General features: G+C 40.8%; 1 protein-coding gene across 6 annotated transcripts in view; it reads right to left on the reverse strand.

The window, feature by feature from the left end:
• Window positions 1-13,876, reverse strand: part of chd6 (chromodomain helicase DNA binding protein 6) — a 98,429-nt gene that overhangs the window by 39,704 nt on the left and 44,849 nt on the right. For all 6 annotated transcript variants that reach the window (XM_037100237.1, XM_037100238.1, XM_037100241.1 and 3 more), the window contains exons 4-11: window positions 12,808-12,913; window positions 8,440-8,593; window positions 7,090-7,239; window positions 6,358-6,423; window positions 6,159-6,220; window positions 3,440-3,557; window positions 2,213-2,299; window positions 1,904-2,041 (exon numbers count right to left, since the gene is read on the reverse strand). In XM_037100237.1, the coding sequence (XP_036956132.1) occupies window positions 1,904-2,041; window positions 2,213-2,299; window positions 3,440-3,557; window positions 6,159-6,220; window positions 6,358-6,423; window positions 7,090-7,239; window positions 8,440-8,593; window positions 12,808-12,913 (881 nt within the window). The remainder of the gene's footprint in view (window positions 1-1,903; window positions 2,042-2,212; window positions 2,300-3,439; window positions 3,558-6,158; window positions 6,221-6,357; window positions 6,424-7,089; window positions 7,240-8,439; window positions 8,594-12,807; window positions 12,914-13,876) is intronic.

The following is a 13,876-nucleotide window of genomic DNA, read 5'->3' on the forward strand; positions in this document are numbered from 1 at the left end:
CACAGAAGAGATGATGTTTTAGATGGATGTAATTGCTCGTGAGGGTTTTTTTAAAACATCAATTTCACCCCCAAAAACAAACAGAACCAGAGCTGAGGGTGCAGAACTCCAGCATGAGAAGAAAGAAAACCCTCACAACACTGATTGTGTTTTTGTTTTTTTGCACTGATTAGCATGGAAACAAGAAAACAAGGCCGAGATGGAGAGAAGAAAGATGTCTGCTCTGCGGCGAGGATTGGAGATGAAATAAAAAAAACCTCAATGCTGTTGTGCAGATTACCTTTTCCTTACATCTGCCCACAAAACTAAACTCAAAAGGAAAACCGTTTTTTCTTGCTAGTTACCAAAAATAGTCTGGTTCTAGATGTCTGAATCACCGCCCACATCTCCGTATTGTATCATACGGATCTGGTGGTCTCAAATCAATCACAATTCTCCTGGGTGGTGCAAAAAGCCCAGGATGCAGTGATGGCGCTCCTACAAAATGATGAGGAACTTTGTTTGCACATAGAGAGCAGAGCCCTGGCATTAAAATCCCATCTAAAGAAAAGGGAGCAGCTGCTAGCTTGTTTATGTTTGTACCGTTAGCACGCAGATTAGGGTAACTTGTTATTTTCAGTGGTAGATTGGTATCTTAAGAGTTTGTTCTTGTTTCCCAGGGATTTTAAAAACAGTCACACAAAGTCTACATCCAGTGGGTCAGACTTCAGAACCACTTTCACACAAGACCTGTAACTCAGGATTTATCCAGAGTTTACCCTGAGGTGCTGTGTACGTAGACGCAAAAGACGCGACATTTGCTGTAGATTTCCTTCTGCCAGCTACCCTTGTCCTAAATCTGGGTGTGTTAATAGAGCACAAAAACTGTCTAGAGTGAATTCACACAGAGCGAGAGTGGGCGTATCGAATGAAATGCATGACGTGAGTGTGAAGAAGAAGTGAGGAAAAAGACAAGATGTCTGCGAAATTGAGGGATGACTTGAGTTATCCGTCATATCCTGCCCTCCTGAGCGCTCCTACCCCGGCCTCGCCCCTCGTTCAAACCATACGGAGCATTTCCTAACATGTGTGAACACTTCTGACACGAACAAGCAAATGTGGACAGTATCTGATCTGATTTTCTCAATTTAGTCCAAGGGCTTATGTCCGGTGTGCTCTTTTTCCTGCGCTGTGTGGGAACTACAAAGAATGAAGACGTCCATCTGAAAATTACAGACGGGTTGATGATGTAAACTAGTTCAGGCAAAACAACACAAACAAAAATCAGCTGACATCAACACAAGTCAGACTGAAGAATGAATTAACTAAATTCAGACTGTTCACAGCTCGACAGTACTAGATGAAGACGTTATTGTGTTTGGGTCATTAATACTAACAACTTTATGGTTCTCCGCACCAATATAAGGCCTACTTACTTTGCAACACCCAAGCACCACCTCAGTCAATGTGGAGTGAATCAGCATTAATAAATGATGCCTCCCTGATTTTATGGACCCCAGCGGACTTCTTTAGTTTTGTCTTCAAACCTCTTGGGTCTTGTTTACATATCACCTGCTCCATCTTTTTCTACTTTTTGCACACAGATAGTCTAATAACAATGGTCCTTAATGTTGTGACTTTGCATGTTTATAACTGAAAAACATACTGTATAATATGTCAAATATATGCATGTTAGGCCTCCACAAAATGTGCCACAAAACCTCTACGTGTGTTTTGCTTTTTCCATGCTGACCGAGACCTGAAAGTTGTGACTCTCTCCTTGAAATTGAACCCGTTTCATATTCATCTCCGGATTCTTCACAGCACTGAACTACATTTTTCTCTCCCATGTCAACATATTGCATCAAACTGCCCCGTCTTTCTCTATTCTTCTCCGCTCGCACTCCATCACGTCTCTGCTCACCATGTGTCGGAGGTCTGCCGGCAGTTTCTGGATCTCCTCAAACTCTTTGATCTTCTCAGGGTCCAAGTCCTCCTGCAGCTCCCACGTCGCCTCCTCGTACGAGAGACTGCACCATTTCACCAGGTAATGGGTCACCTCCTACAACAACATCCAGAAAAAAACAAGGTGTTTATGTGTGTGTGTGTGTGTGTGTGTGTGTGTGTGTGTGTGTGTGTCTGTATCTGTGCCACAGGACTAAGAGTAACCTTCAGTAATAACTGCTTTCAAAGCAGACAATCACTGCTGTCGGAGTGTGTCTCTGTTACCCACCTCTCCGGTCTCAGTATCTGTGGTAACAGCCACCTCCAGCACTCTGTCCACCTCTACATAGTCTGGGTTAAATAAGTCCTCATCAGGCTGCAAACAGGGACAAACATGGATGGAGAGAGACAGAGACAACAAGAGATCATTGATAATTCATTAATAATCAGGTCGGGGATCACTTTGATAAAGCAACAGTGTTTGTACAGACTGGAAAATAAACAAAGAGCTGTAACAAAGCCAAAGATGTAACCCTAAAAACATGGAGGTGAACAACCATTAATGCCAGTAGTTATTAAAGTTAACCTTGACCCTGTTGCCCATGTTTTTTGTGTCTAAGTGGCTGACAGGGACAACAATTTTTTAAATTGATCCAATATAGAGCAGGATCTCTCCTCAGGTAGCAAGGGAATCGCCACGGGCAATTGCACACCATCAAAGTACTGCCACTAAAAATTGGGCAAATCAACAATTTATACACACCAAACCAGAGACGGTGATTGTTAGAACAGTGGAGAAACACACCAAACTTTTGTTGGTGAGATTTATTTGGTTTTGAGTGAGTTTAAACTTTTCCATACTATGACTACAATAATGTTTAAGCGCTGTTTGACACTAACAAGCCAACCTTTCTTAACTTGAACACATATCACATCATCACCGCTGATCAGGGGCGAAAGTGAACACTTTCCTCTCGAGTGCTGTGGTGTAATCACAGCTGATAAACACCTGTGACCGTTACAGAGTCATCTGATTTGGGAATAATGCCATTTTTACACATTTACATCGAAGGCAAATGCCAGATGTCAGTGTGTGTTACTGGGTTTTCTGTCCAGTGGGAAAGAGATATAAGACAACCAACATAATTAAAATGAGCTCGACGTGTCGTGTTACTAGAGACATCATCCATAAACTCTGCTGATTGTTGTTGGAAAACAGAGGCCAACAATGAAGTTCGTCCTAGGCATTCTGTTACCACAGTGTTGCTGTGGTTACAGAATGTCACGTTGACCTGATAACTATTATATCACCTTTCCAAGGCTACGCAGCAACTCTGGACAAATTAACTGTGAATTATCCATCAGTTTGGCCCATCACTACACACCTGAAGAAACCCTTCATCAACACTTTGTGATCAACAAAAGGTCTGTGGTAACATCTTTGCTACATTATCGAACACAACTTCATTCAGCATGACTTTGCTCCAGGGTCAAAGTAGACAACAATAGGTGTTACCTCTGTGAACAGGTGTTTCATCTGCGCTTGTTTGGTCCTGAAGCGTTTAATCTTCTGGTGGATTCTGGGGTCTTTCTCCAGCTCTTCTAGAGTGGCCCACTTGCAGTGCAGGTAGGAACTAAAATAACACATGACAAAGGAGGAGACACAGCTTTCAATCAATCAGACATATGAGCTGTTTGCCTGTTAGTCATTATAATTACTAAGTGCTCCACGATTCAAAAAATATTTTGAATTCAGTTACAAAAAAAGAACCATCTCTTGCCTGAAGAAACATCTAGTGAATCAAAAAAACAAAATCATGCATGAAAATGAACAAACAAATTAATGTGATCAACGACAGCCAACAACCAGAACATCTACAGGTATCAGACAATAACATTTAATCCTTTTAAGACCTCACAAGCTAATTTTTTTACCAAACTGAAGACAGATTTTGGTTAGAAAAATTATATTTTTCTCACTCAAGCATTGCAGGTAAATATTAAAGTAAGAAGTTTATATGTGATCCTGTGCAGAGGCAGGTTTTATGTTGATTCCTGGTTTTGTGAATCGGGTTAATAAACATTTTGCTGACAGTATTGGGTTCAGCGGTACGTTTACAACATCAGAAATGTGGAAGAGCTTGACTTGTTTTGACAAAAACAAATTTAACAATGGATAAATTGAATGAGATTTCACAAAGTCACTATTTTAAGACTCTTAATGCCTATTAACATAAAAGACCTGCAGAGACCCTGGAAATAGAATGAGGTTGCCTCGCTCTGTGATACGTCCACTGAAAAGAATTCTCTAATCATTAGTTGGTGGCAAAGAAAGCTGAACAAATAATGTAACTATGGCAACAGTTTGACATGCATGATTTAATCCATAAACCACAATCTATACATGGACAAATCTAAATGTCATCGCAGCGTTCACTGAGCAGTACATGCACCATGTAGTTACTAAACTTCCAATGCACCTACTTAGATTTGATAATGCATTATGTATAATGATGATTTTTACAGTAGCAATGTAATACTTGGAGCACTTTTCTGTAACTTTATAATGCGTGAATACATTATTCTAAATAAAGTCGACAAAAAGTCAAGCGTTTGATTCAACTCTGACAAACTCTCGATGTTTTATTCATCACCCATGAGAATAAATTATGATCATAATAAAGACAGTATCTTTGTAGGGCCTTCCTTAAAGATACAAAGTGCTGGAACAAACAGGAGGGTCTCCAGAGGGCCTGGAAGAGCTGCGTCTCTCGATTCAGCCACTGCTGAGTAGCTCTTTACCGACACTGGAGAATAGACCGCTTGCTACGGTACAACACAGTCTATCTGGGTGAAGTCATCTTACCTGAGAGAAATCAATGTCATAAAAACTATTAACTAAGCGGCTCTTACAAAGTTCCTTAAGCTCCTTAAATATTTCCCGTCAATCACGAGAGTGATTTTAAACACCTCGGGGGCTTGCACATGAGCACGGCGGCAACCCAGGACCTGTTGTAGATTCACGAGGAGAGACTTTTGATGATGTTACGTGTGTTTTAAAATCAGGTGGATCAGTGATTAGTTTACAGAAGCAGCTCATTGGGTCTCAGCCTTTGTGCTTTCTGGGTGGAGTTTGCATGTTGTCCGAGGGTGCGATTCAAAACCCAGCTGGGTTTTAAGGGCAGTTTCCTCTGTATTTGTACTCGTCTATATTTATACCGTACATAAATTGCATCTAAATGTTAACTGCAGGATATTTTCCCCTTAAACCTGTTTTTGATGAAAGCGTGGTGTCAGCAGCAGGCTAGTTAAACGTCAGTCATCTCAAATACCAGTAAAAGAATGAACTGTGCTAATTTTTGACTGTTTTCTTACTTTTCAGACTCGTCTCCTAGTCTAAGTTTAAACTTCCGTCTGAACAACAGAGAGTACATCATTGTAAACAATATAGGCTGATAAAAACATATTTCAGAAGGCTGAATCCGAGTGGAAAAGGTTGATTATTTGCTGATAAAGATTCAACATCATATTTGCTGCCTAATGTCTCATGCAAACCATTTCAAGCAGGTTTTCTCTCTTGCTGCTACGCTGACAACAAGCACAAGCTGGCATTGTCTAACACAGTGTAGTTTCAGTGATCGCATAAATTTCCTTTGAGTGCTTCACTTTCCAGAGACTATTCAAGAGTCAAAAGCCATGCTAGCCGGTCTGTTACTAAATTGCACAGTAATCCGCCCAACAGTTGTCAAGACATTTCAATTTGAACCACAAGTTGCAACCTGCCAGCTGCACTAGAGGATAATTCAGGGATCACCGAAGTCAGCAGGGTTCATCCACCTGGAAAATGCCCAGATCAACAACAATCTAATCGGTCGGCCACTAAACAGCTCTGATGGAGCAGCTGATGCTTTAACTCAGGGGCATTAGGGAAGTCCAGACCCAAAACCGAAAAAAAGAGTCTGATCTGAAACTTATATTTTCCTGAAAATTTGTCTGATTTAGCTTCAGACACTGACATGATCCATTTCTTGTCATTTCTGGATGGTGGAGTTAATGGTAATGGTATCATATTAAACGGTACTCTTAATACTCCACCTAGCACATGAACAAGATGTAATTGGGGTGGATAACACCACCCTGGCCTGTTCTGGTCTCATTAGACGGCAACAGAACGTGCAATTTAATCCAATATAACTAGCACAAATAAATTCCAGCAATGACAAAGAGAAACTCACAAATTTCTGTACTTGACATAAAACTCTTCTGTCTCCTCCGCTTGGTCCTCTGATGATGAGGTCTAAAAGATAAGAAGGAGGGACAGATTTAGTGAAGCAGCAGGAGAGTAGATGCTACAACGAGGGAAAACAACATAATACATTTCTACTCTGGAAGAAATATTTCATTCATTAAAGTTGTTTGTGCTCTCTTCTTCACCTCTTTCTTCGCTATTCTGACAGACAGAATTTTCTCAATGATGTTGGCCTCGTCCTCAGGTGGTTCCTGAGGGACACAAAGACAGAACAGATTAGCGGCGCACAAAGATGAAGGTCAGTTCTCAGAGTTTGTCTTCATACAGCAGCTCTGTAGAAAGACTTCAATGATAATGAAGCATTCAGAGAGGGACCTCACAGTCATTTAAAATGTGGGTGACAAAATCGTGCAAATAATTTTTAAATGAAAAATCATGTTCAGGGAAAAGTTCAAACACCACGGCTATGTGATTGAACAGCAGCCTCCAAAATGACCAAAACCACCGTACAACGATAATGAACATAACAACCTTCACATAGTTTATTGGAAAACAGCTGCATCAGACTGCTTTGGCTGCGCAGACCTAACACTAGAGCATCTGAATGTGTTTTTACGTTATTTAACTCTAACAAATTCTGACACAATTTATATAAAATAAAGATTTTCTGCTGTCAAACACTAAAACAGAGATAGTGAGGATGTGACTTGCAATTTCTTCAGACATGTTATTAAAAGTTTTGGTTGAGATTTGACTGACAGAGAGCCAACAAACATCCTCACGTTAACCTGGATATTATTTTTTTAACATTAATTAATATTGTGCATTTAAAAATAAAAATGAAGCAGCGTGTGACAAGGAGAGAAAATGGTATCAACAAGGAAAAGTGAGGGCGACGAAAAGAAACAGAGGCTTACCTCAGCCTGCCATGCCAGCGCAGTGGCGTTGAGCGCTGAGATACGACCAGCTCCGAGAACCGCGATCGTCTCTCCATCATCGTCTACCACCTTAAAATCCAGATCCTCGTTATACTTCCTCCTCTTGACCTGACGGCCCGAACGCCGCTTCTAAAGAACGAAATGAAGATTTAGATTTAAAGGAGAGTAATAATTGAGGAAGAAGAGAAGTGAAGAGGAGAGAGTTAGAGAGTAAGAGAGTAAGATAAAGAGCAGAGGGAAGAGGAAAAGAATAGATATTAAGGTGAAGGAGAGTTTGAGTCAACGGGATAGCGAGGAGAGGAAAGAAGGAAAAAACAAATGCAAACACGGAGGAACACCAGGACAAAATGTCATGATACATTTAACAATTTGTGGCTAATTGTATCTTAAGCTACTTAATACAATCTCTTTAAGGTTTCTTTATGAGACATTCACTGCCACTAAATGCTGCACACTGACCTAAACTGCTGTTATATCAGTCTCCTCAAAGCCACCAGACTCCACTGACAAAAACAGTAATTTTAAAAAAATGCAATAGATCAAAACCGTCACAGGGTCGTCTTTCCACAGTTCCAACAATCACAAACTCTGGTTTGGTCGAAATAAATCCGTCATTAAGCTGTAATTATCATCCTGCTAAGCCTTGTTTCCTAAAACATGAGGGACATTATGTTTCAGGGGGCTAAAGTTTGAATCAAAGTGCCGTCACCTGAAAGCTTCGAACTGCACCCTGCCTGGTTATCCAGCCAACAAAAAGATAGTTTGTCTTTGCTCAAGATGCTATTAATCAATTATATCTTTGCATAACTAAACAGAACCTTTAACTGAACATTGAGATGAGCGCTTTAGCAAACAAATCAGCAGGTGATTCAGGGTTTAGAACCATAATGTCTTATGTTGTAATTAAAAAGAGGGTGTTTGGTATCATAATTTCTCTGAAGTCATCTTGCATCAAAGTTTTTTTGCCACCTACTGCGGGTGCTGTAACGAATACAACACTATCAGAGTTATATCAGGTGTAAAATGCATCACAATACCTTGATACCTTTGAGACATGAACAACTCACTGTCTGTTTCAAAGCATCAAGAAGGTCTCTCCACTTTACCGACCGCATTTCCCAAAATCCTTTGCTTCCTGTCACTAACAGGGTGATGCTGCTTGTCCCAACACTTCATGCTTTTGGCAAAAGTTTCATTTGTCCAGTCATGTAAAACTAAAGTCTCTAACAAAAGCTGGAATGAGTTACCAGAATTCAAAATGTCACCTTTAACTACACATGTCTAAACAGAAATAGCCATGTAGCTCATCCAATCCTTCCGTCCACTCACCGCGTTATCCAGGGGGTCTTGGCTGTCCTCTCCGACCATGTTGAGGGCTGACATTGAGGTAGTGTCGTCACTCTCGCCCCCCTCCTGGACAGCCAGCTCCTGGTTTCTCCTCTTTCCCTTCTTCTTCTTCTCCACGGGTGCTGCACCAGGATCTCTGTGAGGAGAGGAATTCTGGTGAGTAATTAGCAGCTCTAGTAGCCTGCAGCGATGTTTTCTCACCGAGCCAGAGGCTGGAAAGTCTCCCGCTCCCTGAGGAACTGTACAAGGATGCTAGAGACAGTTACATCGGATACAAAGATTTCATCCTCACTTTGTTCTAATCTCTCTAGGTGACATTATTTCCTAATCACGAAGACAATGGACACTGTCTAATCATTGAGACCAACCAGCTGGTGAAATACTGGCCGGAGAGAATAGAGCACACTTTGGACTGCCAGCTTGAATCCCAAGAGTGGTGGAGAAAATAAGAGCATACGAGCTGAATGAAGAAGCAGGTTGTCTCCTGGCTTAAAACAAGTCTATGAATTGGTGATCTAATGACTTATTTGCATACTTGTGGCAAAGTCAACTAAAAGATAATTTTCATAAAAGACACTGAGGCACTTAGAAAATCTGCAGCTTGGCTTAAGTGAAATATTTCTGAGTTAAACGGGTGAGCATCTTGGGAGACGTCTGATCAAATCATTCTGCGGTTTGATTGCTGGAAAGTGGGCGTGACACAGTGAGAGCATGGAGGAGACAACAGGGGTTTGAGATCGACTTCTCCATTCAATTATAGTAAACTGATGAAGTGGTGAAGGAGGAGGGAGAGATTAAAGTATTCCAGCCACTAAGACCACAACTGTGCACTTCTGAAAATGTGAACAAGGTTTTGACAGCCGATATTCAGATACAAACCAACGACCCAAGATATCACCCACCAGATACTTCGATCCTGGAGCGATTAAAGTAAAGTGCAGTTTAATATGATATGACATATTCGAACATTTAACAGAAATGAGGAATTTTGATTTTATATTATTTTCAAGGGTTACTCTATCAATTTTACACATTTAAATGAGTGTAACTTCTGACTCAATAATCAATTACTATGCGAGCCATCTTCACCTGAAGCCAACATCTGCAGCCATGAAGTTTATTTTTACAGCGAGACTAATTAATCAGCCAAGAATTAAGGAAGTGTCGTCAAGTTTACTGTCTAACTGTAGGAAAGACACACAATTGTATTTATGGTTGTGCTCGACGGAGGGGTTTTCTACCCGGAAGTTACTGTAAACAAACATTGTGACTGTTTCAAGCGGCTGCACAAAGACAGGGCCGTACTCCATATTCAGCATGAGAGAGTGACAGTCCAAAAACATTCCAGCAAAGAGCAAGAGAAGAGAGAGAAAACACAGCTCTCCATGCACTGAGAGGCATGAGGGAGAGAGCGCTCACTGAAAGCATCCTAAAAAACAATCGGTCTGACAAAACACTCAACAGAGTGAGTCACAAAAATACAAGCTCTCCGCAGATAGAAACAAATGAAAGAGCAGGGGGAGTTAATACATAATTGGAACGGATATAATTAGCATACGCTGTCTTTCAAATCAAACATCTCAGGAAGTGTGACACAAATACATCATATTCTGCGGTCAATTCATGCGTCTTTCATACGGGAGGCCCGCAGACTGTTTGACCGACTCTGCTGAACATGCATTCGACCCGTCTGACCCCGTTCATGAGCCTGCTGTCACCATAAATCTCAGAGAGACACGGCGTCTGCAACTGCAGCTCCTCTCACATAAATGCTATCACACAACATGACATGTACAAAGAGTGACAAGTGGATTTAGGACTGGCAAGGGCCAAAAAACTAAAATGATCCTCCTGTCCCGGTTAATGGTATTTTTTTTCTTATCTCTCAACTTAAACTCTGTCAAAGTGAGCAGTGAGAAAAGACAAAGCGACAGATTAAGAATTAAAACTCCACCACATGAGGACTTTCTGACTGGTGTTATCCGAACAAAACATGAGCTGATGCCAGCGCCCGACCTGGAAATGACCTCCAGTTCACAAGTCCTCCTCCGTCTCCTCCATCTCCTTCACATCCACGGCTCTTTGCTCCATCTTTATCTGTTTCTCCCCTCCGTCTGTACGCTTTTCTTCCAGCGTCACTAAACCCATATCTCTCTCTCTCTTCTTCCTGTTTCACAGCAGTGATTTCCATCTCTTTTCTCTCCATTACCTTTATCCCTTTTTATTCTTGCTGGCACTTTTTCCCTCTTCCTCTAACGCTCATCAGCAACTTTTCTCTCTCAGTCTCTCATCAGTCAGCTGTTGCCTCTCTTAACTCCATATCGGTGATTCATCTCCACTTTTTCACACTTTATTTCCAACATCGCTCCTTTTCTCCTCTTGCCACAATTTTCCATCATAAAACTCTCGACTTCCACCCTAGTATATTGACTTTCTTTCTTTCATATCTGTCTGCATCAGAACTCAGTCTCAACTTTGTTCTCTCTCCTGACAAAGTCACTCAGAAAATTCGATTCCTATCAGCGCTCATCTCTCCAGTCAACTGGTTTCCTGTTTTATTATCATGCCATGAAGACACACACACGTCCGTTGGTCTACAGTACAGCTGCACCGACAGGTTAATTCATCAACTGAGAAAATGAGTCGTAGTTTGATAATCCATTACTTTTTCAAGCAAAAACATCTCATTCAACAAGTATAGGAAGACAGTTTGGCACTGATCGTGTCAATGGGTCACATGATCTGGAAGCTTTTGCAAATGAATGCTGATTTTCAAGAAAAATAACAATTAATGTAAAATTTGAAGAACGCCGACATTCAAGAGACAGAGGTGGGTCTCACTCACCTCAACACAGAGTATTCTCTCTCAACTTGTTGATGAGCTCTAAAGTTAAACACAGATCCTAATGAGTCATTTACACAATTCCACAGATTGAAACTAAATTACACAGAGTATCAGACACTGCAGATGGTGAAAATGTGTTTGTTCTAATGTGAGTTTATCTCTAATGAGTTAAACTACGCTGTACACAAAGAAGGTCAAAGATGAACCAGGTATGCATCTGTTAGAGGCTCAAAAGACAATACTTGTTAAACAGCTGCTCTCCAGGATGAAGGAAAAGTGCAACAACAACACAGTTAGTGACTAAAAGAAGTCCGAAAAGCAAAGATAGAGAAGCACAGAAACATGTCTGCAAAAAGAGCACTCAGCTGTTCTGAAAAAAAGTTTCACAATTCAGGGAGGACAGATGGGAGAAACAAAAGAAGAAAGGTTCAGAGGGAGACAGACAGAGGCGGGGGTGACTCTTACAAAAACATTCCTGCCATCAAAAGACATCTTTTCTGCCTTTTTACCTTTATTTTAAAACTGTAAAAAAGATGACAGGCTGTAAATCAATAATCTCTGCCTCCCATAAGGGTTAGAAACATTGAAAGTTCAGTTCAGCATGAGATTTTATTTTAAATATTATAGGCGAGCACTTGCACTGAACATCTAAGTCAACATCATGGATATCTAAAGAGGAAATTTCCACCAATACCCACTGGTTGACTGATTAATCAACCAAAATGATTCATCTTTCAACCTCAATCTTAAAGAACAAGACTTCATCTTGTTAAGTATCGGTGTGCAGTTAAAGATGAAAATTTTCAATTCATTGCTTGGTCAAAAAATCTGTGAACAATTATAACATATTCAAATAAATGTCCAAGTTTATGTGTCAAATCACCACATTTGTGCAGCTGAAAGCAGGAAGTAGTTGAACATCATGCTTGAAAAATAACAATAAAATAACTAAAATCAGAAGAAAAATAGCTGCTGATCAATTTTGTGTCCATCCAATTACTCCACTAACCCTTGCAGCTGGTCTGATCAATAAATCCAGTCTTTGGCCTTTGGAGTAGCCCTCATCCATTTATTCCTCCATTGGTCACATGAAGCATCTCAGATTCACTCATTCTTTTCACATTTTCAAAACTTTTAAAATCGCAGCTTCATTCCAGCAGCTCGTTTTGATAAAAAAGGTACTTCACCGTGCGTCCGTGTTGAACGCGCTCTGAGTAAAAAAAAACTCTTCTTCACATCTTTTCTGACTCCCAGATAGAAAACAGAAAAAAAAAGGGCAAAATATAGCTTTCAAGTGAGAAGTGAGAAGAGCTGTATAATTTGTTGTGGATGACAGGTTTACTGCCGCCTCGCTCTTTCTTACTGGACTTACTTCATCAGCTTTCACTTCTTAGGCTTTTTTAGCTCAGCTCCTTTCACCTCGTTCTTCTAAAAACATTTCTCTCCTCTTTATTTCTCTCTCACTCTTTGCTAGAATTGCTCAGAAAACTGACAGAAAGTCTCACCTGGGTTTGCGGCCCCTCTGTTTTGGTGCTGAGGGGACGGGGGTCTTGCTGTTGGCCCGGCCATTGTTCTTGCTGTGGACCTGCCCCTGGACCTTAGAGTGGAGGGCTGATGGAGGAGTGAAAAACACGAGTAATGAGCGAGTCAAAGGTCTTGGTGACACTTTCAGCAGAACTTGAGACAGTCTTGACCTGAACCTGATTTTTTCCATCATTTTTCCATTACACTGACTGATATTAAGCAAAAACAGAACGTCCTCACAGAAGAGTCCCTGTAGGAATTGTTAGCACCCAAAGAAAAAGTCTGTCTTTCTTTTAGTTTTTCTGAAAAAAAACAGCTTAAGAACTAAAACCTGTAGCCTTGGAGAATAATAAACCAAGCTCACAAACACATCTAGCTCTAGTTAGTAGTGTGCAAGTATTTATGAAAGTGTGCAGCCTGTTAAGCTAAATAAATAAAAAGATGTAACTGACAGCAATCGTCTTTCTCAAGATCGCCCTCATCACATTCACATAGCTGCACATTCAAACATGGAAGCTGCCCAGTAAAACCACAGTCTGGTCTGATGGCCACTGACCAGCTCCACTGGAGCAGCTGGGGTTAAGGGTCATGCTCCAGGGCACCTCAGTGGTGGTAACAGAGTGCTGCAGGAGTCTTAAAGCAAAACTCTCGCCAAAATGCAACCCAGGCTTTTTTTGTGAAAACCAGTAATAAGTTAGCATCTTTGAGCTTCTAGTTCCTTCGTCTCAAAGTCTGTGTTTTTTGTGAATGGGTTCTAAGTTGAGTTTTTGTCTCCTTGATTGCAGAGTGAAAACACTTTCTTTGTTTTTGATATGGACTCCTACCCTGTCCAATAAATCATCATATTGACGGCTGTATGCAGCCACACAGGAGAAAAGAGGCTCTTTTGACATTTCCCTCAAGAAAATACTACAAAATGTCGGTTACTATTGTCACAACCCAGCTACAAGTCAAACTCCTAGTCAAACCTGTATGTTTTCTCTTTTAAGTCGAAAGGAAACTTTGACCTTGTTGCTGGACACAGACTTTTAACTTATGTAAATACATAAA

Source organism: Acanthopagrus latus, chromosome 6 (genome assembly GCF_904848185.1).
Source record: "Acanthopagrus latus isolate v.2019 chromosome 6, fAcaLat1.1, whole genome shotgun sequence".
Lineage (NCBI taxonomy): Eukaryota > Metazoa > Chordata > Actinopteri > Spariformes > Sparidae > Acanthopagrus > Acanthopagrus latus.